Here is a 26,735-nt window from a genome sequence, read left to right on the forward strand (position 1 = left end):
GGACATAAGGCTTTTTCTATCTCTGTGGGCGGATTTTGAATTGGATCACATTAGCGGGGAGAGTCTGGTCGAGGGGCGCGAGCGGTATATAGTCCACAAAGCAATTGATTTGCGAGCAAAGGAAGGGGTAGTTAGCGGTATCAATTTCCAGCGAGCCGGATCCTGGGTGATTTGGCATCTTTTGACTTGGACCACAGGTATACAGCTGTACACAGAATGGGGAGCAGGGTGGTTAGATTGTGTACCTACAGTACAGTAGCTAGGTACTTGTGTAACAAGTACAGTACATACTTGGTCCATGGAAGGGAGATCAAATACCGCAATCAGCAGCCACCAGGATGTCACGTGTTGGAAAGATGACGTCAACATGGAATTGTCATCCGTTTCATGGCCGCGGCTTCGGGGACTACGAGAAGTGCCTAGTATGTGCTTCACTAATTAGCAGAATTCAAATATTTTACGAGGGCGCCTGTTGAACTGGATTTCTAATCGCGTCATCTTTTCTCATCTTCGTCTTTCCACCACCATCACCCCTCCTTGCCCTCCTTATCTCATTCACCATTCACCGTTCACCATTCACCATTTACCATCCATCCCGCTTTCCCCCCCATTCCAGACTCCCTCAGCCTCACGCCTGCGTTGCGCAGTTCTCCCTGTATATAACCTTCACCCTGGCCGCCTCAATCCGTTCCTCCTCCATCACACTTCAGCGCCTGTCGCTCACGCTCAAAACTCCACTTCGAACCAGAACAACTCCCTCGACCCGTTACTTCTCAACCACACCCTCAAAACCTTTTTCGCACTCGTCCTCCAAGATGGTCGTCCACAACCTTGCAGAGTACGTAGCCTATCATCAAGCAAAGCTGCGTGAGGAGCAAGCTCGCAATGCTCCCAAGCCTGCAAAAAAGTACGGTGTTAACCCCATCCACAGCAAATCCTCCTACACCACCTCCATTATTCAAGCCCCCGCCGACAGGCTCGTGGTCCTCGACTGCTTCGCCACCTGGTGTGGCCCTTGCAAAGTCATCGCCCCCGAAGTCGCAAAGTTCTCCGAGTCCGATGACTTCAAGGATAAAGTGGATTTTTACAAGGTCGACGTCGACGAGGTCCCCGACGTCGCTCAAGAACTGGGCGTGCGCGCCATGCCTACTTTCATGATCTTCAAGAATGGCGAGAAGGTCGGAGAGGTCGTCGGTGCCAACAAACATGCTCTGGAGGCTGCGATTAGGAAGAATTTGTAAATCCTTTTTCTACGGCCTCACCAGACCCGCACCTTACCTCTTTCGAACGAGTATCGATCGCGGTTCCTTTGTCCAGTCAATATTTTTGAAAGATGTGTCAACCTCACGCAGGTGAAAGTCACGAGGAAATGAAGAAAGACAAGCTGCACGGAGAGAAGACGAAAAGTCCACGGTGTTACAAACAGCGTGCTGGCTTGAGCGAAATGGTGCTGCTTCGCGTTAAACAAAACCGTAAAAGAATGGATATTTACCACAGGATTTCTAACCATTCCATTTCTTCACGTTGTCCTTGTCTCGGTGGCTCTGAATATCGGTGTATCTTCTTTGACTGGGCTCATTTTTTTTTTAAAGAAAAAAAAAAGATTCTCTGCCTGGGACCTGAATGATGAACTATGACTGAAGGCAAGGCAACTAGAAATCAAGGATGATCACGCATTCGGATGCAAACCTGCAACTGCGTCGAGTTTGGTCACACCCTGAAGCCTGCACGAAGAATAAGTACCCGTCCAACGCCAATGTCAAATCGCACCCTTCCTTTTTCCCAACGATTGAACTCCGCTGCACAAAAAGGCAAGTGTCGCAAAAGCAGGACGAAATTGTGTATCCGTACTGAGTACCCGGTCCTGGGAGAAAGGAATGAGCACTTGTAGAGTACTTGTTTTCCGTTGCATAGATATTCTTCCGGTTTTAGTCGGAAACACTAGTCCATCATGCCCCTGACCGAGCTCGGCCCTCCCCAGGGCCCACGATTTCAAACGCTCCAGTTGTTTCGTTTTCTGTTGTGTTTTCTTTCCTTTTCTTTCTTTTTATGGTGGAGGAAACTGAGCCTGATCTCATGCTGACGGGCAGGAGTCTGCTACATCGGGAACTGCTTCGAGTACATGAAATTCTTCGTGCTTTTTTGACTCTTAGAAGTGTAGAGATAGGAAAACAAATGGGGATTCCTGGGGGAAATTTGACACGAAGCCAATCAAAAATGCATGGTTTCTGGCCAGGGATGTATACAATTGTTCAGCCAGCCTAGGAACCCAGTGTGTTGGTAGTGGGATGTAGAAGTGGAGCTGGTGAAAGGATTCCGAATTAGGCGTCCCTGTATTACGCCGTCAACGTCTTTAAAGTGTACGGTAGAACTAAAGGGACGGAGAAGAAGATAGAGAATGTATGCCGTCTTGATTTTTATTTTGCTTGGACCTGTATAATATTGACATTACATTGATATTGACATTGTTGATACTTCGATATTCGAGAGCGAGAGACCTCGGGTCATCCCGAAAAGGAAGGGAGATTCGACTGGTTCCGAGGCGAATGCAGTAAAATCGCGACCAAGAGCAGCCCAGTAACGGGAATTCTGGAGACGAGGTGAGGTGTTGTGCCCATGCAGGTGACAGCCTTGCGTACGAAAGTAGACCTCGATCTGAGGTGGAATGGACAACTTTGGGTCTTTGAACACTGGGAGCTCGTCATTGATTTGGAGGCCGGGCGCTTGTACAGTAATTGTCACCGTGGCTCGACCTAGATTAGACCGTAGATATCCCTGTGCACGTGATCATCGCCCTGAAGCGGATACACAGCGAGACAGCTGTCTGAGCCTCGAGAAGTGCGTCCTTGTACAAGTACTTGGTAGTACCGAGTACTGGGTACACGTAGAGGTGTGCCACAGTCGAGCTGCCCCTTTTCCCCGGATAGTGTACGAAAACAAATCGCAATCATGGGTGACGGCAGCTCGTCGGTCTTCGGAAGTATCCAAGTCGTTAGAATTCGGGCATCTGGATATTACCTAGGCATGAACTCCGTACTAGGGACTGATCCCGGGCAGACACAAGCAACGAGGATGGAAGATTTAGGGATCTCGAGGGACTGAAGTCAATGTTGGTTTAGCGCATTGCCCGATGTGGCTAGCGGCTCACTAGGGGCTGGCTGCTCACCGTAATTTGGCATTTTGGAGATGACGCCGCTTCGTTGCGCCGCTTCCCCTTCTCTTCCCTTCTCCAAATGGAAGACGGAATCGGAATGCGGAAGCCCAGAAGCAGTCAATCCAGGCTACCTACATCAGCAAGCACTGTGCTTCCTTGCTCTCACTCACCTTTGCACATTATTCTCAAGCGCAGTCAACTTCTGCTATTCACAACATGCCTCGATGTCTGCGTCTAGCTCGTTTCGTCCCTGCCCTTCCCTCTCTGAACCCGGTCCTGCGCAGCCATTCAATATCCCGTCATCCGGTTCAATTCCCTACGGCGCCTTGAACTCCATGTGGCGACAAGCTACTACGCATTTGAGACTCTAAACACTGTATCGAGATGCTGGGGAGATTGATTCAAGGCTACGCCAGAGGCAGCCAGCTCGAGAGCGCTACAGAAGAAACACACACCCGCAGTCTGCTCTGGCCAGAATTTCACGCGGATGGACGTGCCAGTTCTTTATCACCGCCTACCACCCCATACGGCTCCCCCACGGCCCGGGTCTCGCCGTTCGATGATCGAGTTGGGCTCGACCTGAACGAATCCAAAGACTTGAGGTTAATTGTCGCCCAAGATGCTTTCGGAACGAATGACCGTCCTTTGCTGCTCTTTGACACCCACTTTGTCGAATCTACGGAGCCAAACTTGTGCCAACGCACAAATGCGTCCGCTGCTGCTGCCCCTGGAGCGCCTCATCGCGCTGGACCTGGCATTCCCATTCTCGGACATATGAGGAATCGAAGTTCTACCATTTCAGGAGCGTCGGCGGCTTGGGCGCGCCCTCACAAGGAGACGGAGCCGGCGGACCACCTCGGCAATGTTCTAGATTGTATGTTTGGTGTTAGCAGTGCCACGAAATCTGGTTCTAGCACAAAATTGCACTTCCTTCCAGGCGACCGAGGTCCTGCGAGCGACCTAAGTTCACGTACACCATCCTCAAATCTGCCCAGCACAACCCCTTCTCGTGCTCCCCTGTTGCGGGCGAGGACAGCTACGACTGCTGTCAACAACCAAGGCCAACACAACCCTCCAAGAGAATCCGAATCAGAGCCCCGGGACGCTATTCTGGTCACTCGCATGTTTTCGGTTGCGCTTCCCGACGCCCAGGACGATTTAAGACAGCGCCGAAGGTCTTCTGCTGATCCGTCCAGTTCAATCAGTCCGCTGTCGTCGCATGGCCCTGAGCACCAAGCGGGCTCTCCCGTGCAAAGCAAGAAACCCAAGCTCGTAGAGAAGAAGATTCCAGTCTTTGCGATCGGCCTACTCTTCTACTTGCCCCGCCCTGGCGACGCACGTCCGACCACTTCATCGGTTCGCCCACCTTCAAGAGCCTCATTTACGCCGTCATCGACTCCAAATTCTCAAGGATCGGGTTCCTTTTCGTCCTGGACATTCTTGAATGCCATCCCCGAGCACCTGTGGTCCAACGAGGCCGCTTCCAGCCAGTTGACCGACCGTGGCATCGAAATCATTGTCAGAAATTGGGAGGTCGTTCTCAGGAGTCTCGCTGTCGTTGAGACGCTAGCCCGCGCCGAGATTGCCGAGCTTTTGCAGGAAGTCAACTTGGCGTTGATAACCTCCGCTGCCAAAGCACCAAAAGGTCCTTCGGAGCAACGTACAAATCAGCGTAACGTCTATCTTCGCTCTCCAAATAGACTGGCGCAAGCGTCCGAGCTACAACGCGCCGCCCGGCATACTTTATGGAGAGTTTCGTATGCGCTGCGTATTCCTCGTGTTCTTACGGGCTTAGGTCTTGACAACGGTGGCCACTGGCTTGACGAAGCACGCTATCTCGTCCGAATCTGCGGGAATAAACAGCAAAACTTCTTTCTTTTCAATCTCTTGACTGCGTTTCTCGGAAATCATACCGAATGGCTCGAAAGGTTGGGGCCAGACTGGTATCGAAGACAATTCAGAGCTTTAAATAAAGGGAAAGCTCGACCCAGCAACCTCGCCTCTCGAACCGTCATAATCTGTGACAACCGATCAATGGCTCGCCGAATTATTTTTTTGCTGGCGTCGTTTTTACCACGGAATGCAATCACGAAGCTTCCAACCGAGGTCATGTCGCCGCTCCTTACGCCTGATATAAGCTCCTCTTCGCCATTCAACAGAATCCTCAACGAAGGGTCACTTCGTCGCCATGCTCATAGTAAGTCTCGAGATGGAACTGTCACATCTTATCGTCGTGATGGTGCTGGGTTGTCCAGTAGCGTCTCGTCGTCTGAGAGCGTTAGTGGCATTGCCCAAGCCTTTCGTGGAAGCTCTCGGTCGAGGTTCTCAAACGCCGAACTTACCATTGGCCTCAGACACGCATCCGTGTTTTCCCCAGCGGATAACGGTGGCCATGTCCACAAAACAGATGCCACTAGTTCGACAGCCACGCCTGGTATCGGTACACCTGTGCCGCACTTTGCGACAAAGGCTGATGACAGCTACTTTCCTGCAGGCGCAGTCATGGACAGTCCAGAGACTGGTGCCAGCGCTGACCTTGCGCGAATCTTGAGGCGAGACAGCGTGAGTCAGTCCCAGTCTCACCAATCGAGTATGAACTGGGGCTCGTTAATCAGTAATGTCTCTGGACTGTGGAACAAAAGACAAGACTCGACCGCTTCGACAAATGAGATCGCAAGCACGTCTACTACTGGGAGCTTGAGCGATCGCCGTAGACTTGCTCCTCGATCAGTACCAATCCAGGGCAGACGGCCAAGCCAATTGGAAGCCATGGTTGATGAAGTCGGTCGCCTCCCAAAGAGTAAAATGCTCAGTCCAGAAGGCGACCCCGCAATGTTGTGCCGGCCGTCCACATTTCCAAGTGAAGTACATCCACCACGGCTCACCGTTGATGAGAAGGACGGAGTTGTTGATGTGGATATAAACATTCCTGGTTTCATAGGCTGGAACGAAGGCAAAGGTTCTTCTCCTCCATCATGGCTGCATCATCGTTCCGCGTCATTTGCGAGTGCGGACGAAGCTGGTTCATCGTACAGCTCACAATCTTATCGCGGCGACTTGATGGGGTCGAAAACTCCAAATGTTGCAGGCTATCTAAAACGATATCATGAAGACTTTATTCTACAAGGAGTCAAGTCTTACCCCGAGCTTCAAGAGGAAATCAAACAAAGCATGGCAAGAGAACCAACTCCAAATGATGACATATCTACTTCACTCTCAGACACGCACAACGGAGGGGAAAGATGGGTTAATGTTTGTACGACATTAGTTGCTGACCTTCGGACTTTTAGCATTCAACGTCTGACCTTGAGACGGCTGGCGCACCAAGGGGCCGGAGGGGGTGCTCCTGCCAGTGCTCAGAACCAGTCAAAATCGGAGAACGCCCCGGGAATCTCAGTGGCATCATCTAGTGACCATTCAGGGTCGACAATAACTCAGCCGGAGCAGTTCGACAGTGAAATAGTTATGGACTTCGACACCACTCTTACTGATGCAATCGAACGTGTTCTAAACGAAACAGAGCCGGGGAAACACAAGTCGGTCGCCCAAAGCAGGACACACTCCCGGACTGTGTCTGCCGCCACGACTTCTTCTATCAAGTCATTGCCGTTAGAGATTTCGGGCTCCAGGAAAATGAGGGACTTGCCTCGCACATCTGTGCTGTCGCAGTCAGATTGCCGACAAGCAGTGGTAGGCGCTCTCGAGGAGGTCGTGAAGAGCGTCAACGATGACTTGGCCAAGCACAACAGAGGCCGAGACGCTGACGGACACGTCAAGGTTAATGGTGACGCCTTGAGTCAGGAAATGAGGCAGGACAATGTGTTACGCGAGGGAGTGAAGAAGTGGCTGCTCAACGTCGAAACGAGGAGCGTGTGGTAAGTATGCAGGAGGTAATGCTAGGGATGGACCTATGATGAGTAACGATTTTCTCCCACCCACAGCGACGATACCCTTTAGAGCGCATGTATTATTAGTGCCTTTAGAATCCTAGATGAACAAAAGATCCGATGGGTTGGAGCCATCGGTAACCACTTACTTGTTCGGCTAGCTGCCAAAATCTGCCGTGGTGTCACCACTGTCCTTTGTGTACTTGTAACCTCCTCTCGTGTCGTTTGACTCCACATAGCGCGAGTACCCAATATAAAGCGGCGTCATCTCCTCCCTAAACGGGGGGAGCGGGCGCGTCAGTTTTTATTGCTGGTCTTGGCACAGTTTCCCTTTCTCGACGACATGGAATCAAGTTCACATCATTTCGTCGTCAGCCGCTACACCATTGGTTCAAGATATACGAAGGCGAGCAATTATCCTACACCCTCTCCCGTCTTGACAACCTTCCTCCTCGCCTACGAGCTCCAATGCGTTTGCGTCCGCGCCCGTGGAGGATGAGTTGTCCATCTCCCCGTAGTTGGCGACTCGATTTGGGAGATGAAGATCAGAGTTTGAGAGCCCAAAACACCTAAGGTGCAGTACCTTCCTTTTCGCCACAGCTTCCAATATGGATCAAACCACAGCGCATCGAAGGACCAGCAGCGGCTCCACAGTCCGAGCAACTGCGAGCTCTCAGACAGGGTTGCATTCTGGCACCCAGTACACTCCGGTCACCCCGTCAGTTCGTGCGTCTCTCTGGGTACATGACGACGCATTCTCCTCTGAAGATGTTCTCATCAATGAAGCCATCTTGGCAGGCTCAGATATCCGGGAAGGCGGCTTGATCAAGATCTTCCCAGCTACCGAGACTTCAGAGATCCGAGATTTTCAATCACCCAACAGTGACCAGGCTGATTCCAGGCGCAACACTGGCTCTTTGACCGAAACTAGGGATTTATCTAGCCGAGATGACTACTACCTGTGCATCGCTAAGTTTGCTTCTGCCGAGTTCAAGGCAAAGCAGGCCAACCTGCAAGTCTCGATCAAGAGTAATATTGCGACGGCTTTCGGATTTAGGTCGCGCTCCCACGTGCGCATAGTCTCTGCTTCCTTTGAGGAATCCACGGCATCTCATGTGGAATTCAGCTTCAGGGATACCTACCTCGCAAGATCGGACATGTGGCGTCTCATTGGACAAGAATTGGCGGGCACGACAGTTTACGCCGGTCAAAAAATCACGTACTTGGGCAGCATCAAGCTCACAGTAAAATCTATTCATGTTCGAAACCACAAAGCGCCGACTGCATATTTTGCTGGGATCACGATCCCGGTCTTCCGCAGTGAAGCTGCACGGTACGTGCTCTTCATACAAATGTCCAGCGAAATGTGGGATTTTGATTCCGAGGGCAATGGCGAGATCATGTTCAATCGGGTCATTAACGGTTTTCTTCCTGAGCTTTTTAAAAAATGGACCGATTTGGATGTTCGACACCTTGTCAGCATCGTCCTTTTTGGGCGGCTGGAATACGACCGCTTTGATCTAGCACGGAATAAGGATAGAAGGCTAGAAACGGCACCAATGTCAGGGTCTCCCAACATGACGGCTCGCCAATACCAGGACTTTTACAGGGTGGTCGTCACAGATATGGCCAGTGCACAATGGACAACAATTTTGGACGAACTCAAAAAAGACTTTCGTGTCTTCTTAAGAGACATTTCCCTACACACTTCCAACAAGAAGGGGATCATAGTAGAAGATGCCAAGGCCCCCCCTACGCGCATTGCTGGCAGGCCAAGCGCCGCACTCAAGGGAAATATATTGGAAGCCATTAACATTGCCAGCACTCAGTTCGCCCATGACTTTGAGGACCGAGACCTGATTCGGACCGGTGTTTCAATCGTGGTCGTCACAGCTGGGACAGGGGTTTTCGAAGTCAACCGAGATTTGCTAAACCTAACGTCCCAGAATTTGACGAACAATGGTGTCGGCATTGACATTGTTTGTCTGTCTAGGATGCCTTTGCACTCTGTACCTCTGTTCAAATACCGGACTTCTGGAGTCGAGGAATCATCTCTGTCCTCGGTAGTTGAGGATTTTAGCGCAACCGAACACAAATACGGATCTGGGCCAAGCTTTTTCGATTCCAGCCAGCCTCGAAAACTCTCCCCAGCGCTGTCATCTACGGCCACGACTAGCACCCAGTACTTTGCGAGCTTTATTTCAGGGCGAAGTCATGAGAATTCCCAGGGGTGGAGCTACGGCATTCCGCAGTGGGTTGATCTTTCATACTGGTCAGCCGAGGCCGAGCCCTCAGAGACGAGATTTCCGGAGGAGGTTCCGAAGGATGTGGACGGTATCTCAAAACGCAAAAAGGGCTCTTTCTTGCCTCGAGTGAGGATGTACGAGATCCAGATGATGGGACTCATGGAACTAGGCATGGCAGACATGATCATCCCATTCATCACAGAAACTCAAGCACCGCCCCCGGGTTCACACAAACCCACCAACTCGAAACGCAAACGAGCAACCGGAAGCAGGAGTCTGTCGCATTCGCCTACTCTATCGCGCAAGAGCCGTCTTGGCCCAGAGCCTCCGCGGGTGGCCCAGGGATTACTGTCCATAAATGCCAAAGCATTGGGAGACATATTCGAACGTATGGACGGGTATGACTTAGCATTGTTTGAAGTACAGTCAACCGCAGAGACCAAGTCTAAAGCTAGGAAGGCAGCAAGCAACCGTCTGGCAGGGAGTGATGCCGCCTCCTCGACCCAGCCAAACAAGCTTGAGCCTGGGAACGCAGCACCAAAATCGGGATCTGGATTGACGAAGGTGCTCACCAACAAGTCTTTGAATTCGCCTTTCCGTCCACAGCTCCCGTCCCTGATCTCGGCAGATGCTTCAAGTCCTCTACTAGCAACTACGAAAGCCCGGGAAGCAACAAAGGTTAACCGGACACTGAACTATTCTTTGAGAGGGTTGGCTCCACCTATTCGTGCTGTTGCTAGTACCGAAGTAAATGTCACCAACGTAGAGGCTCACTCGCCATTCGGTAACCTTGGCCACTCGCGACCGACAGTGTCGACCTCCGCTGCTAGCATACGCTCGGTCTCCACGAACAGCGTACTTGGAGACAAGCATAAGGAAAACTCTGCTTCTTTGGAAAGGTCAAACACTCGGTTGTCTGGTCGGCCAGAAGACACGCCGTCTAAGCCAATTTCGATAAATACGCCTTTGCGGAAGATTCAAGACGATATCCTTGCTGGATCTCAAAGATCAAGTTCCACAACCCGGCGAGTTCAGAGCCATCTGTCCACTTCGAAAGATGATCTCAGATTGAACAAAGAAGCGGACAGCGAGTCATCACACTCTTCGGAAAGTGATGGAGGAGACGACTCGGATAGCGTAGAGCCGACTGAAAGTCAATTCGGAGCATCGGTCGCCAGTTCCGTCCCAAGAAGTACTCTCCCGTTTGTACGCAATGTCAACGCGTCAAATCCTCTGAAGCGACATCCTGAAAGAGAATCGTTCTTCGGCAGGTGGCAGCATCTATACCCTCGAAAACCACGTGCCGCTACCGTTAAGTGGAAGTCTCTGTGCACTCCTGCGTCGGTGCCTCTGACAACAGAGGATTTTCCGACAAAAGATGACCTTGAAATGGATTATGATACTGAAATCTACGACGTCATTTTGGCTAATCCCAACGACATGCTCGAGGAACCGGAGTCACGCGACATACTCCTAGGCGAGATGTTGGCCCTAAGGTTCGCTCATGGCTATCAACTCGTAGTTGGTCCGTCTTTACTCGAAGCCGTTGGCCCCGGTACGTGCGACACTTCTTCGTTCTTCACACCGAATCTTATTCGCCCTGATGGGTCCTTCATTGTCATGTCAATGGGGAACACGATACAAAAGCTGTCCCTTGAAATGAAAAATCGCATTCAGGTGACCAAGTATATTCGGAGACCACCAAATGTCCAGCCTCCTTTTCCCCAAGAGATCCACTACTATCCCAATATCAGGACCATTCTATCGGAAGCATACAGGATACGAGATATGCAGTTCAACGGATTTTCCGAGCAATACCCATGGGAAGCGGCCGACAGGTATTTGGCCGACTTCAGGAAGAAAAATGATGTAGACGTCAAAGCTCTTCGTTTCTGGCGAGCAAGATTTGTGCTCATCCCAGTCGCGCCACCAGCCAATTCCTGGAGGCCAACACTCTCCGAAGCTGAAGAAAGCGAAGAAGAGATCCACTTGCGCGGCATTCGAGCACTAACGCAGATGTGGCAAAAAGCACGATATGTGCCTCCAGACGAGAGAAGACCGGCCCACACTCGGTCAGCGACCATGAAACGGAAGGACAGAAACCCACTGAGGATCAATCTCGAAACTCTAAATCCATCTGAATTGGTGGCGACAGAGCTCGACAAGCTTATCGCGGCTGAAGAGGCTGGCGAAGTACAAACTACGCAGCTTCTACCCGAAGCCGAACAGTTCGAAAGGGACTCCTTCAGTCTCCCCAAGCTAGCCCAAGCCCTACAAGGTGAAAACGGGATTGAGATCAAGACACGGCGCTGGCATTTGCGTCTGTACTACAGTTGCTTCATGGGCGAAGATCTGACAAATTGGCTGGTGCACAATTTCAGAGACGTTGACACGAGGGAGGACGCCGTAGAATTGGGCAATGATCTTATGAAGGAAAACCTTTTCGAACACGTTAATAGCAAGCACAATTTCAAGGACGGGAACTACTTCTATTCCATCAAGCCCGAGTTTCGTACCCAGCGAACAGAAGCCAGACAGTCATGGTTTCCCGCCAGCCGACGCTCGGACCGATCGATCCCCCCAACCCCTGCGACAGAACATCCCACCCGAGAGTTGCTCAGTGGCAGATCACGCTCGGGTTCGAACCTCGCCAACCACGGACAGGTTGCCTCTGAACTTGCAAAGACGTTGGGCGACAAGAAAAGACGAACTGTGACCTTGAGCAAGATGATCCGAATCGACGTGGACACGAGAAAACGGTCCAACAGACCCGAGATCATCAACTTGCATTATGACAGACTCCACAATCCAGAGAACTGCTATCATCTCGAACTGTCTTGGTTCAACGTCACTTCGAAATTGGTCGATGACGCTATTGTCAGCTGGACTACACAAGCCGAGAAGTACGGGTTGAAGCTCGTTGAAGTCCCCATCGCAGAAGCGTATAAGGTACCTGAGCACGAACCATTTCGTGCCGCCTACCACATCAAGCTTGCTCTCGAGCCTCCGCAGCGCAGCTCGGTCAGCACCATGTACTTTACGGCTGTCTCCTTCGGGCCGCAAGCGCCAGTCAATCCCGATATTCACTTCTACCAAAAGGCTCTACTTAAGCGCTTCAATTTTGTACTCGATCTCGAAGCGCCCTCAGAGTTTCCAGAAAACGTTGAGATTAAGTATTCCTGGGGGGACTTAGACTACCGCTATACGCAATTCGTACACCGCTCAGGAATCGTCCTCGCCCAAATCACCGATGAAGGCGACATCCTCCTCCTAGCAAATAGGCTTTACAACTCTCGTCAAGCATCTGCAAAAGACACATCTTCAAAATTCGACAGCAGCAAGAAAGATCTCACGCCCAATGCATCCAGCACCATGCTAATGCGTCCTCAAACGTTGTCCTCGACCCATTCTGCGCCCAGCATGCAAGCATCAGGGATTATCGGATTGAACGTACAATCTCCCCACGCCGGACCCTATGCATCACCACTTATTCGCCCCCTAAAACCGACGCCCATTCCTCCAGTGCAGGCGGGAACAGATACGACAACATCCGCCACTGCCACGTCCGCTTCGAGCGTCTCCTTGCCCCCTCCGCCTACGACGCCGAAAGTCACAGCCGACGTGCTCGGCACGCGCCGGGCTCTCATTGCCTCCGGGTTCACGCACTATGTCACTCCCGAACAAATCAAAGATGATCTCGAAGCCTTCTGCGGCGACAAGGACCGTTTGGAACTCTTTTACCGAGAAGTCAGCGCGACGCTGCCGACCCAGCAAGCCGCGCTGAGAGAACGCGAGCGCGACCGAGAACATGGAGGGTACGTGGGAGGACCATCAATAGGAAGGGACAGGGGATACAGAACCGCCGGAACGGGCTCAAGCTTGCTCAGGCCGATCAGGGAGCCCGAGACAGAGAGGGCCATTCCGGAGTTTCGATTGCCGGACCCGTTGAACGTGGGCTTGAAGAGGAAGGACCGGTCGGGCTCCGGGTCTGGTGGCGCTGGCGCGACAACCAACTCATGATTATTTTGTCTTTTCCCCTCTTTGTCCTTTCAACACGCCGTTGAAGATGGATGGTGGATGGCCATACATGCCATGCATGTCATTGACGCTAGGGAACGTTGCACGGACGTTGAAGCAGAACATGGAAGTTCAAGTCGATGTCGATGTTGATATTACCTGCGCTAGGGATCTTAGCGCGAAATCCGGCTGCGCGCAAAGGTGCTCCTACTCCTCCTGCTCGTACTCGTACTATATGTACCACCACGCCACCGTGCCACTGTACCACTAGTCTATATTACCACACTACGGACCCCTATACCCTGCACCATTTGCTATTCCGTACTTATATTATATACTTGTACTCAACGGCGTAGCGGTTCATGACAAAGTAAGTATGCAACCATGGAGGTCCAAGGCACTGTCATGGAATTTCAATCACAGGATTCCTCGTCTTTCTTAGATAATAGTCCTTTTCTTCGGCATAGGGCTGTGGCTGAATTCTGTACATAGACTTCCGTACCGCCCTCTATTCTCTACCCATCTGTCTGTCCGTCTGTCTGTCCGTCTGGTGGCGGCTCACGTCGTTTGCTATATATATATATATATCTACATACATACAGATACATAGGTAGAAAGATATAGAGTTACAGAGCTTTCACCAAGAACTTCCACCATGTCCGGTGAGGAATTAAAGTGTATAATATCCATTGTTCGTCTTAGTATAGTAGATCAACAATTTTATTTTGGTATTCAAACAGACGAAAAAGACTTCGTTCTTCATCACATTATCCTGGTTGGGCTCCCACTCCTACTCTTGGACCGTCCATTGACACTCGCATCTCCGCCCGCCAGGCTCTCGCGACTCTCGGTCCTCACCACCAATCCCGCGCGGTCAATTGAATTCAGCGGCCTCAATCTTTCCGCGCCGTGGCGCTTGTTCTGGAAAGGCGAGTTCCTGCCCTGGGACGTCGGCCTGGAAGGGGTTGACTTGAGAAAAGCAACGTCAGGCTCCAGGGCCGCGATGTCATCGTCGGACATGTTGTCCAGCTCAAAATCGTTCGGGTCATAGAGCTGCTGTGAAGTTCCATCCTCTAGGTCACGATCTCTGTCGAGGTGCAAGACGCCGCCCTTGCGACGATTAAGGAGGGCATGGAGAAAATTGAACGGCGTCCTGAGTTTCGGAGTCGATGAGGGCGGGAATGTAGAGGACGATGATGGTCGAAGGGAAAGGTATATCCTAGACCGTCGTTCGCGGCCGCAGAGGTAAAAGGCCGCGATGATCAGGATGAGGAGAAAGAAAATGAATCCGGGGAGGCGGTGTGGGGCATCAGAATTGAAGAGAGTGTCGTGAATGTGGTCGGTTATGCTTTGGCCGTTTCCGTCACTACTACCAGCAGTCTCTTGTAGGTCGGTGGCAGGTGGTTCGGAGTGGTTACCTGGAGCGGCTTGGAGTAAGCCTCCACCAGGATACTGGAAGTCTTCGGGTATGCCCAGCATGTTGCTGCCAAATCCGACAGGTAAATCTCCATCAGAGGCCGGTGGAATCTCCGCGGATGCATATAGGAGCATTTTGCCCATTGTCCAGCTGACCTCCGTGGACTTGATTTTGTTCACGGCCTGGAAAGCATCGAGAAATCCTTTTCCTTTTGCACTCTCCAGAACTTCTTTCGTGTCATTTTGCGACGAGACATCGGTGTCTTCGAGTCCGACTCTGGGAATTCCAATACCATCATGAAGCATATTAATTAGCCAACTAGCCTTGAAACAAACTTCCAGTGCGCTCTTTTCGTCGACTTTATTGCCCCACATTTTGTCCTCGACACCCTTTTGAATATCGGACCAGTCTTGCTCGCAGAATTCCTTGACTCTTTTCTGATAGGTGTTGAAGTCATATGCTTTATCCTTGTGGGCCATCTCAAAAATCTCATGAGTAGTGTGCCAGTACTCGCTCACGCCAATAAAGTGATTGACTTCGAAGTCGATGGCAGGGACGTGGACACCATGAATCAAGCACGGCTCGTCTGGGCAGGGGATATCCTTCTCGAGCAAGGGAAATGTTCGTCTGAGACATTCATCAAATTTCCCGACTCCCCGTAGATAATGGTTCGAGAGCGAAGGACCGTCGTCTGATATGATGGTTCCATCGAAGTTTAGTCGCAGTCCGGTGGGTAAACATGGATCTGGAACCTCTAGGACACCATCAATTGCGTAGGATTCCTCGAGGTCCTCCACATACCTCCGTCGTGCCTCATTCGCGCCGAAACCAAGCCATGTTGTAACGAAGACCTTATACTCTTGCGGCATGCCGTTGATTGTGCGAAGCCGTAGTAGGGTGAGATCGTTGGCGTGTTTCTCTGCTTCTGTGGCATTCGGTGCAAAAGCAATCTGAGCGGACGCGCCGCCCATGTCCAGAAAGCCGTATGTATGGTGTCCCTTGCCATGATCGTGGTCTTCGGGCGAGTCAAATCCTCCAAGCAGATAATTTGCAGCAATCCACCCATACAATCCTTCTGTCTCCCCAGAAATTACTTGTACATGAACATCGCAGTCTGGTATTAAGAATTTCGTTTCGGATCGTATATAGGAGCAAATGTTTCGCAAAAGGTTCTTCTGTTCTTGGTCAGGGAGAAGGCGCATGCCAGCCGTGGCAAGCAGGAAAACAGGCGTGTTAGGGACTGCATCTTCAGGGATATATTTGAGAGCGTGTTCGAGTAGGAGTTTCAAGTGATCTGGGCCGACTGAGTCCGGTGTTTTGTCAAAGGTCGACACACCCGGGTGCACTTTTTTCGTCCATTTGTCCTTTGTCTCCAATTCTGGTAGCGCGTGCAGGGAGGGATGATCAAGTCGAGCGACCGAGTTAGAGAGCCACCGGTAGATGTATACTCTTGTCCCAGATGAGCCAGCATCCAGGACAACCCCGTACCGTTTATCAGGCCCGTCGACCATCGCGGGGACCGCTCATCGCATGATGGAGTGACAGACTAAAAGTTGAACCAGTCAACCGCCGAAGATTGGGGAAGAGAATCGTAGGAGTGGATAAGCCAGGTAGGGTATGCAAGAAGGAGCGAAGAGGGTGATCGCAGTCAATACTGTAGGAAAGTGGAAGAGACGGTTCGAGTGTTGGAAATTAGAACTTGCATTGTGCTGCTTGCATGAAAATGACAGCGAACAAAGTTACGTAGACACACGTGATTATTTCGGTTAACATCGCCGCTTTGAGGTTAGCGTACATAGTCTCCTTCAGCCTTGTCGAGCCTCGAGGCATGTTGTCGTTGCTTCTTTATGCTTCACCTGGGTCTGCACGGCTCAGAACCTTCTATGAAAGAACAGCTTCGGTAGAGGGGTTGCTTGTTGCCACGAAACGATCGATCGTAGATTGTGTAACACAAAACTCAAATCCTGATGTTTGTCCATCCAGACGTTTATCATGCCTTCCTGAAATGGGGTGTCATCAGTTCTGATGTATATCCATCCACATTGAAGGACCCCAAACAAATGAACTCACTCCCCCCAGCAAACAGCAAAGAATTGGTCTCGTGCATAGTTATCATGGTGCTCGGTTTTCAGTTTTCTGATGTTGTGGAAACGTCCATCACGCCTGATAAAGGATGGTACTGTTAGTGAGACAGACTCCTACGTCCAGATGGTCGTGAAGGATTTCTACGCAAATGTCCTTCCCGTGTGGGATTTCTCATGCTCAAAATGCAAGAGACCAAGTGCCCGAGTCGAAGCCGCAGATTCACTCAGAAGGCTTTTCACCTACCGGACAGTGCACCAGATTTGCACCCAAAAATGAACGAGGCTGCGCCTACCCAGTAAATATTTGAAAGCGACAGATGATATTTCAAGCTGTGAATGACATGTCCATCAGCCGCATCCTTCTGCATATCGTACTACTCAACGCCAGGTCAAGGGAGCCGGGCATGTGGGAAGCTCGGGGTAACCGATGAGATGAGAGGTTCCTCCTGTCCCCAAGCAAATTTGGCTGTTCCCGACAATGCTTTGTGCAGCCAGCCCCTGATTTTGCAGAAGCACAGACTCTGCAAGGAGGACAATAAAGAGCATTTCCAGGTAGCCTGCACATGCATCTCAACTGAGCGGCGAGAGGACTATCTGATCTAGGCCGCCCTTGTTGTCGTTGACCGTTGACCGTTGACCGTTGACGGTAGGTTCTTTGACCGTGCCTTCTGAAGGCGTAGCAGTGACTTGAGCGTTATTCCTCCACCTGGAAAGGGAGATCCGTATTCCACAACAAGATTCTCCTTTTCCAAGCAACTTCAGTCATTTCTGTATGTCCTGTGAATACCAATACCTTACCAAACCCTTACAGAAGTGACAGGCAAAGAGCGGTGAAGGGCGCCTATTGCGGGAAAGGCAGCTGAGAGTAGGCAGCATGCAAGGCCCAGGCCCCTGGGATCCTCTAAAACCTACCGGTACCTGCAGAAGCCTCGGGGAGGACAACCGCTTGTTTTGACGTCCTTGGAACCCCCCTTGCCCCCTTTTCCTTGCATGCTGCCAGCCTTGCATCGTCGCCACTGGCGGTGAGCATGTTCATGCAACCTGTCAAAGAACTGGTTTGACAACGCAAGCCGTGTGCGTGAGGCGGCACAGTGCATGGCCTCCTCTTCGGGCTTTCAGCTTCCGCGCATGTGAAACCACGACGGGTCGCCTACGGCTGGTCTGTTCGTCAGCAGGGAGTGGCAAAGATTCCAAAGTTCCAAAGAAAGAAACCTAGACCAGACATCAAATCAAGCACCGGTCGCAGCCCGGTTGCAGGCAGCAGAGCTGCAGCCTACCAGCGCAGTTGAGAGTCCCCCCCCCCAAAAAAATACAACGACGCGATCAGTTGAATGGACTGGACATGAGCCGCCTTTTCTCGCGATACGAGTCGATAGTGGATCGGCAAGGGGGAGGGGGTCGATATGTTCCCGTCGATGCAAGGCAGCATTTCGCTAGCTTCAGGGGGCGTTTGTTTCAAGTCTCCCAAGCGGAGGTCTCGCCTTCTCCCAAGGGCGCTTCCCGCCCTGCCCTGGCGTTAGGTGCTAAGGCAAGTACGGAGTGCATAGCTTTGAGCATTTCATGGTTCACGGAAGCGATTGGGCAACACGCCTCCAGTGATTGCGCTCGATAATCTCGAGTCATCCAAGGCAGCAGGATACGAGCGATCCAGTGCCGAGGCTTGAGGCTTGACATAGACAGCGTTTCACCATCTCGTCTGCCGTCTGCTCTCTGCCACAAACGCCCGAATTTGCGCGTGGCGCGAAAACCACCAATCACAGAGACGGCGAACACGACTTGTACTTGGTATGTATTCAGGCCCCTGGCCGCCTGACGCCTACCGCCAGGGGAGTCTTATCGTGGCTATCCTATACTTGCTATCTATCTACGGAGTCCACACCGCACTATACGTCGGGTTGCCTTTGCGATGGGCATGTGAACAAAGGCGCAGCGCTTTTGCGACTTACACAACACCAGCAACTATCACACCCTCCACGACCATTGGTGGCGAGCGGCCATGATCAGTAGTTCATGCACGTCGCTGGAAGAGTTGAGGCGTGGGTCACACAAGCTGAGTCTAGTCTCCTCTGAGCTCCTCGTCCAGCGTGTGTTGGCAGTCATCCGCCCCTTGCTCCTCGCGCAGAGATCCATTCCCACGCATACCTACACTACCTCGTACTCATGTCACACACGTCACGCGGGATCCAGCGGGTTTACCTGCTTGTTACAGCCGTGGCATCCCTTCGGATCCTTGATATGGCGACCAATCAATCCCCGATCCAGACCGATGCTAAGATCTGATTAATCCTGACACGCAACTCCGGACGCCTTGCCACTCCTTCCCCCCATGTTATTTTTCTTCCCGTTCATCCTATCACTCAGAGTTCAGGCCCTGGTAAGCGAACCAACGGCAAAAACCGTGGCTTTGAGTGCCCAATCACCCCTTCGTTCCCCCGGTCTCTTGCAGCCGCTGACGATCGCGTGCATGCTGCTTCTGTGCTTCCATGCAGTTTTTTTTGCAAGGGCCAGCTGGGGTTTGAAAAACCGCTCATCCTACTATTCCCCGTTGGATGTTCGGGTTAACAATTGGAGACTAGGGTGAAGCATGAGAATGGATTGGTTACTTTCCATGACGGCTTCCATACTTTAGCTGCGACGCTAACTGATGGACTATCTACCGTACATATTACTCGTTACAGGCACCTCTACTCGTTACGGCTGAACAATGAGCAACAGGAGGGGGGGGGAAGCTGCTTTTGAGGGGGCTCACTAAGCGCCCCGATATCTCTTTCACCCGCACCCCCATTACAGACCTTTGCGAGGGACGAGCTGGGCAAAAGAACAAGGGTTCCTTGCCTCCTTCCCTTCCCTCACCGAGGTTTACTATATTTGAATTCCATGTCGTTTGCCGCCCTCGTGGAGACGACAGGTTGTGATTTGTAGAGAGAGGGGAGGGGTCACGAACCCCGAGTTCAACTTTCTAGCTAGCTGTGTATCACCATGTGCCAGGAGGACCAACCGAATCCAGGTGATCTAGTATGTATTTGACTTTACAAATGCCAATAATTACACCCATTCGATACGCCCTTACATATGTACGTCGCTAGCAGGAGGACCTCTACGCGAACATCTCCTCGTTCTTCCACCTAGCTAGTTAGCCAGAGGGTGGCGAGGAGTGCTGAGAAAGAAAAGCTCAATAACTTGCTATTCCGATGCTGGCTTCGCTGCTGTGCCACACTGCGTTGCGCCGGTCAAGTTCTGAACCCGAGTACGTCGTAACTGGTCGTAATTGAACTTGTCGATGGAGAAGCCAACCCTGATGGACCTAGAAACCGACCTACACAGGCTGCCTGAACCAACCCAACCTGAGGTATTCATTCTAGAGCAGGTGTACACGAGAATGTCTCTTTCCGTGTATGTGTGTATGTACCAGGTACGTAGCACTCCTGGTGTAATGGAATAAGAAATGTGGATACGGCGCGTGGGCGGGGAAGGAGGGGCTCGGCCAGTTAAGGAGGGAGCGGGAAGGGCAATGGTCGCCGTGATATTGATCGTTGATGGTGATGGTGGTGGTGGTGGTGGTGATGGGGAGCTGGACAACTTGAGCCGGCACGCCTGAGCTTTTGTCCTTGTGGTTCTGGTAGTTTGTCCTTGTCCGTTGTTGTGACTTTCAGTCGCATCACGTTCCCCCACCCCTCCTTGCACTCCTGGACTCTACGAGCTGAGTTGAGCTGGACTAATAGGTAGGTTGAGTTGACTCGAGCTGGGTTCACTCCACCCGACTCTACCCCAATTGACTCCAGAGGCACTCGGTGAGTTGATTGATAGGCTTTTGACTTGGCCCCCATACTCGTAACTTCTATCCCTACCTAGGTAGTTTCTCACTTCGATAGTCAAGGACTCCTTGCATAGGTAGGAAGCGGATGCCCAGAAAACTCTAAGCAACTAACCACTCCGTACCTCGTACCTCCCTCCTTTAATTCCTACCTAGGTATTGCGGACTCGGAGCCGAGTCATGGTACATAAGTAACCTTTGACTACAAAAGGACGATGGATCTAGCCTGGAGGCATTCATTTAGTATTGGGGGGGGGGGGGGGGGGGGAATCCGGGTCCGCCAGCAGCAGCAGAAGAAGCAGCATCGAACTTCGCGTCAATCAAATTACATAAATGTATTCCGTAAATGTATCTGTATCTGCATACTCATACGGTGCGTGTTCGCATGACCATGTAACTAGGTATCTAGCTAATTCACCCGTGACGCCATTCCATCCTTTGGAAGTACGTTTGTAGCCCCAGTAGCCCAACAAGTACGGAGTCCATTAGTGCCCTCCCCAAATAGCAGCCCGCCAGCGAAGCGAGTACAACGCTTACAGCGCTTAACGAAGATTACCTACGTCGATGACGATGATGAGCAGCGCGACTTGATGACGGGACTGACCTACACTGCAAAACCCACGGACTTGCGTCGCGTGACTGACAAACCGTGCATCTACGTGGGTGGGAGGGAAAGGAAAAGGTTGTAAGATGTTGGCTGTGGGATTGCGACTTTGCTGAGTAACCGCCCAACTAAGAGACTTGCGCAAGTGAATCATCGAAGGGGCAGAGAAGGAGGAGGGTCACCCAAATGAGACGATAATCGTACGGTAGAATATGCACAAAGACACAGAGATCAACTCCCGAGGAACAGAGAGAGCAAAAAAAGACACTCCGCAAAATCAAGTGATATTAGTACAGAACCCTGCAATTACAACAAAATCACCCTTGTATCTGGTGGTCCATAATCTTCCAAGGTCCCGCGAGTCCTTGAAGTAATATCCTCCATGATAGCGAGAATTCCCCGCGGACCTGAACTCCGCCCGAAAACTCCAAATCAATGTTTATCCTTGTGACCTTGTGGCTTCTCCGAAATCATCGAAAAAGTCAATATCCCCAAACTCCCAATAGCCAAATATGTTGAATAAACCGATAGCAAAGCTGATGAGCAGTACATGAGGGGGTATCTCTGTGCCAATAAAACAAGAAGTACGCCAACAGAACCTTGACTGCCTTGTCCGTAACATGTTGATACAGGGATCAGAGTCATTCTGTGGTCATGTGTTCGTCCATCATGGCTTCATGACAGAACTTTTGGTGTCCCTTGAAAGAAAACTCCAACGAGTGTACATTTGTGCCCTGGCCGAGCGATAAAAGCGAATGACTCATAGCGAACCCTCCAATGCAATGCCTCAATGTGAATATTGTTACAGGTTGCCTAACCCATGAGCGCCAATGACCTCACAGAGGCCATGGCTTGGAGGTGGATGTAGTAGTGGTGATAGTAAGTCTTGTTGATGTCGAGTCCAGTTGGTTGTGGTGAGAGTGGCGACATGTGTGCAGTGTGGCGGAGGCAGTGTAAAAATTTGCCACCGTTCAAGTTCCTTGTTTCCAGCTGGCCGTCAATGGATGCGCTCGGCATTCCCGAGTCACAATCTAGGCAACAGAAGGCCGGCGTAACGTCTCCTCGCAGTTGACATCGAAGCGCATGTTCCAGAGACGGATCTGGTTCATGATCTTCTCCGTCGACTCGAGGTGGCGATCGCGACCGAAGATGGAGTCAACGAACTCGGTGCCTGCCCTCTTGCCCATGGTCTTGGTGCCGTCACGTTTGGCAGCCTTGAGCATGAAGTGTTCGCAATCCTTGAGGAGCGCCTTGAACTTTTCCCAGAGGCGTTTGCCACTGATGATGAAGTCCTCGACGGTTTCCTGTTTCTCAGGGTTGCGGATCCGGTCCACACATTCTTCGGCTCGCTTCATCTTGCCGGCGAGCTTGATGAGGAGAAGCCAGAGTTCGCCGGCAATATCGGCGATGGGAGTAGAAGCGCCGTGATGGAAGACGGTCCAATCATAGATCCATTTGCCAAGTGAGTTGGCATCAAAGACACTGCCCAGCAGAATGATGGGCAACTCGGTCGGATCCCAGTGCTTGATGGAGTAGCCGGCGGGAATCCCGGCGCGGATAGCGTCTTCCTCGGTCGCCTGCGGTGTTGATGATGTGGGCTTGGACTTCGGGGACGGCTTCGAGGTGGTCGAGGCACGTCGAGCCCTCGAACGCTTTGGCTGTTCGTCGATAATCTGCTCCTGCCCATAGTAAAAGTAGGTGTCAGTGCTTGGCTTCCTCGCATGCTTTGGCTTGGACTTTGGTTCTCGGTAGACGTATTCTGGCTGCACTCCTGCATATTCAACTTCATCGTCGTAGACATAGATGGGCTGATTCTGCTTGCGCGATGAGGAACGGGTATGATATCTCGAGCCAGGAAAGGTGCTGTAGCTCTCATATTTGCGGGTCTTGCCCCTTGCCTCACTCACATAGACATCCTCCCGCGGTGCAGAATACTGGACGTTGGGCTCATAGTATGGCGGTGGCGAGCCCGCAGGCGAATACCAGCCTCCGACTGGGGGGGACGGTGTGTAGCTGGTTTTTCGCGCGTGTTTCTTCGGTGTTGAATCGTACTGGGGAGCGTAGTGGACGTACTCGCCGCTGCTGTAGGGCGACGAATTTCCGTAGTATTTGGTGTAGTGCGACGGCGGCACGCCGTAGTGGTAACTCATTTTGATCCTGATAGACGGGACTCTGCTTCCGACTCGGGGCGTTCAACTCTCTCCTCACTCCTGCCCCTGTCCGCAACAATCTTCCCCCCGATCTGGGTCTATGTCGGACTGCTCTGGTCGGGTTATGTGTTGTCGAGAGAAAAGGTGTGTCCGGAAGATGTTGGACTGGCTGAATATCATAGCGTGGTAGGCCTCGAAAGGGTGGCTGGTTCAAGTCTGAATTGAGCCTGGCGACTCAATTTGGGACGTAAAAGTGGATAAGCTGCTTCGTTCGCTGCAGTGTGCAGGCTCTGCGATGACGCGGAAGAGGTGGTTGAAGTGAGGAGGAAGAGAGAAAAACTTTTCGATGGCTGGTAAAGGTTGGTGGGAGTATATGTTGATTTTCCTGGAGGTGGTTGACTAGGCCCCAAGGTTGTGTGGATTCCGACCAGGGGGGTCGCGGAGCAAGCCAGCCGGTGTGAGTCGACTTTGACGATGAGTCGACAGTGGACACTAGGGTCTGATGAAAAAGAAGGCTGTTCTTCTTGGAAACTGGAAATCCGTGTCCGCGCGTCTGAAGGTGATGAACGCGGCTGTACCTTTGCCGGTTCAGTGCTAGGCTAGTGTAGAAGCCGGTAGAAGGGAATGGGACCAACTGGAGCCAAAATGCTCAAAGTGGCCAATAAGCCGCGTTGCAGAAGGACGGAAAAGATCGTTGTTGAAGGGGAAATTGATAGCAGTGCTGGGAAATCAGGGGGGGCAATTAACGTTAAAATGGATTTTCTGTGAGAGGGAGACGATGGCCCAAGATGAGTGGATGCCCTTTTAGGTTCGACGGTATCGAAGGGGTCGAAGTGACAGAGAAGGAGAAGTGGGTGCAGCGGATGGCTTGATGGCTTGTCCAGACTAAGGCTGGTCCATGCTCCTGCCTGTGCGTGCCGTGATTCCAACTCTTTTGGCTGCGGTCAGGGATCAAGGGTTGAGGCCTCTTAGCGCAATGCGAAGGAAGCCCCTGGCGAGCGGGAGAGGCTGCGAGAGGATGGCAGGAAAAGAGCGAGAGGACCCAGAGGGGAGGCCAGAGGTGCCCACTTTGGAGGGGGAGTGTGTCGGTACAGGTAATGTACGGTAAATACTGATACGAGGTGAAGTTGATGGAGTTGGTGGGCGCGAGGCAGGAGGAGGCGAAAAAGGTGTGAAGGTCTTGTACCCAGTATTTGAAGGGAGTTGAATGAAGCGTACTTGTACTTGGTAGTCACGCTGTGATGGCGCAGATTGACTGTAGCCTAATCAGGTATCTTCCTGGTGCTTCTCTTTCTTCTTCTGTTGCTGAATAAACAAAGAGAGATGATGGAAGCGCCAGCGATGGTAGTGGCAACAACTTTGAACCCGAGCGTGGTGATGACGGTGGTGGTGTTGGTGATCAGGATGATTTGGCAGAACGCACGAGGGTTGCGGAGGATGGGCGCTCCGAGTCTTGGTTGATGTCGTGCCTTTAAGCACGTATAAGGCCTCGCCCAGGCGTCATAGGCAGTCGAGAGCCTCCGGCTTACCTGATCGCTCTCGCTTTTGTTTAACCAGCTTAACCACAATGGTTAAAGAGGGCAGCGCAGCCCATGCCCAAAACCCCTCAGTACTTAACAACACCTACCAAGTCCGGAACAGGGCGATTTCACTGCCACTCTCCCCGGGAGCCGCTGCTTAAGCCCGTGCGCACTCCCTTCTCCCTTCTGGAAGCCCTCGGGAGGGGCTAGATATGCCTAGAACCCACGGCTTTACGGAGCCCGGACCAACTTCTGGGCAACCTGGGCCCCCATCGACCTCACTCTCGGCACCGAAACGGGGTCGCGGGAACTGCGCCGCTTCCATGTAATGTAAGCTGACTGTCCGTCATACTTCCTCGCACATTGAGCAATCCTCGACGCCAATGGAACAAATAATGCACGACACAAGCTCCGATCGCTGAGCGTCGCTATACCCGAATCTGCTCTTTTTTGCGAAGCATGCCCTTGCACGATCCTTCATAAATAGCATCATCAAGCAATCCGCCATCACCTTCATCGTTCGTGACGCCTCTTCCTTGCGTTGCCTTTGGGTGGCTTCTCTCCGCGGCTCTATCTGCCGACGTATCCAGATACTCGACAAATTCTCTCTTCCTTCCAAGTGACTCAGTTTCCGTGGCTGTACGAGGTAAGTCCTATCAATTGACATTTGGCCCTCAGATCCAGATCGAATGCTTTCTTCGACGCGAACATTGCCCACCGAACGATTGGGGGTTAGCGACAAGGTCAAGGTTTTGTCAAGTTTGACGCAGGGTATGTCGGTCTACGGAGGGAGCCTTGGGAGTCTCAAACAAGCGGGTCACTCGGCCATGTTCAGCTCGCCATCTAGCAGGTTTGCAAACCAACGAGAAGGATTGATATCGAAAGATCTCCTGTAAAATATTCGCCTCCTGTCCTCTAGTCCAATGCTTGTCCAGACTCGCCCTGATTGGCGACATGCCAGCCAATCATTCTTCCGATGAGAGGCGATTTTTGTGTCAATCGATCAAACTGAGCTGAAATTCTCGACGATCAGATCCAATTATGCACGATCAAGCCTCGTCAGGCCTCGTGTGCTGTGGAGCTCACAGGCTGAAGTCGTCCTTCACCGACAGCACTTGGCCCCAATGTCTCCCGTAGGGCAGCTGAGTTTCCGTATGTCGCCGCGAAGGACCGGAGGTCGAGATCACCTGCGCCCTTGAAGCCTCGATTGGCTCGCAGAGATTCTCCTCAAGAAGCCTACATGACACAAGCAACGTGACTCGTGTTTGTGCTGTGCTGCCGTCCATTCTAATGCAGATGACACATATCACCTTTGATGCCCTCCTGCAGTCGGCCTTTCAATTGAGACCCATGAAAGGAAAAGGGTTGATCAGCCCGTATGGGGGGGAAAAGGATGACTTGTTGTCGAGTCTGCCCAGTGGTGCGGCAACGCGCATTAAAAAAATGAGCTTCCGTCCACCAGGGATGACGGTCCGTGAATCAAGTCCTCTTGAGTCTGTGTGCCACCATCTCCCACCCTTGGAAATGGTCCATCCATCCGTTTGCACTCTGCACTTCGCATTGCGGTGCGCTCTTCCGGCGCGGGGGGTGCCTAACAACCGTCCTTGTGGCTCCTTGTGGTCCTGTTGATAGGTACTAGGTACTAGGTACTGTATGTTCGGTATCAAAGCAGTTCTGAATATTACCTTACCTCGAGAAAGATTTGGATCGGTGGCCGACTCCTTCACCCAGTATAGGTTCCTCTGTTTGTCTTGGCTGGGTTGTTGATTGGAACGAGCGAGTGAGCGAGTGCCAGCGCATTCCAGCTTTACATTAGCCTTGGCGCTGGTTTCGGGCATCATT

General features: G+C 51.8%; 5 protein-coding genes across 5 annotated transcripts; 3 read left to right on the forward strand and 2 right to left on the reverse strand.

Annotated features, from left to right (window-relative positions):
• Positions 1 to 815: 815 nt before the first annotated feature.
• On the forward strand, positions 816 to 1,241 carry A1O5_01437 (thioredoxin 1; the record flags this gene model as incomplete). Its single annotated transcript, XM_007742054.1, has 1 exon — positions 816 to 1,241. The coding sequence occupies one exon, from the start codon at positions 816 to 818 to the stop codon at positions 1,239 to 1,241; it is 426 nt and encodes a 141-aa protein (XP_007740244.1).
• A 2,297-nt stretch (positions 1,242 to 3,538) lies between these two features.
• A1O5_01438 (uncharacterized protein) lies at positions 3,539 to 7,033 on the forward strand (the record flags this gene model as incomplete). Its single annotated transcript, XM_007742055.1, has 1 exon — positions 3,539 to 7,033. The coding sequence occupies one exon, from the start codon at positions 3,539 to 3,541 to the stop codon at positions 7,031 to 7,033; it is 3,495 nt and encodes a 1,164-aa protein (XP_007740245.1).
• Positions 7,034 to 7,649: 616 nt separating this feature from the next.
• A1O5_01439 (uncharacterized protein) lies at positions 7,650 to 13,307 on the forward strand (the record flags this gene model as incomplete). Its single annotated transcript, XM_007742056.1, has 1 exon — positions 7,650 to 13,307. One exon carries the CDS (start codon positions 7,650 to 7,652, stop codon positions 13,305 to 13,307), a length of 5,658 nt encoding a protein of 1,885 aa, XP_007740246.1.
• A 759-nt stretch (positions 13,308 to 14,066) lies between these two features.
• Positions 14,067 to 16,232, reverse strand: A1O5_01440 (apyrase; the record flags this gene model as incomplete). Its single annotated transcript, XM_007742057.1, has 1 exon — positions 14,067 to 16,232. One exon carries the CDS (start codon positions 16,230 to 16,232, stop codon positions 14,067 to 14,069), a length of 2,166 nt encoding a protein of 721 aa, XP_007740247.1.
• Positions 16,233 to 22,254: 6,022 nt separating this feature from the next.
• On the reverse strand, positions 22,255 to 23,373 carry A1O5_01441 (uncharacterized protein; the record flags this gene model as incomplete). The annotated part of the gene is made up of 1 exon (XM_007742058.1): positions 22,255 to 23,373. The coding sequence occupies one exon, from the start codon at positions 23,371 to 23,373 to the stop codon at positions 22,255 to 22,257; it is 1,119 nt and encodes a 372-aa protein (XP_007740248.1).
• Positions 23,374 to 26,735: the final 3,362 nt, after the last annotated feature.

This window comes from Cladophialophora psammophila (genome assembly GCF_000585535.1).
Source record: "Cladophialophora psammophila CBS 110553 chromosome Unknown aczJe-supercont1.2, whole genome shotgun sequence".
NCBI lineage: Eukaryota > Fungi > Ascomycota > Eurotiomycetes > Chaetothyriales > Herpotrichiellaceae > Cladophialophora > Cladophialophora psammophila.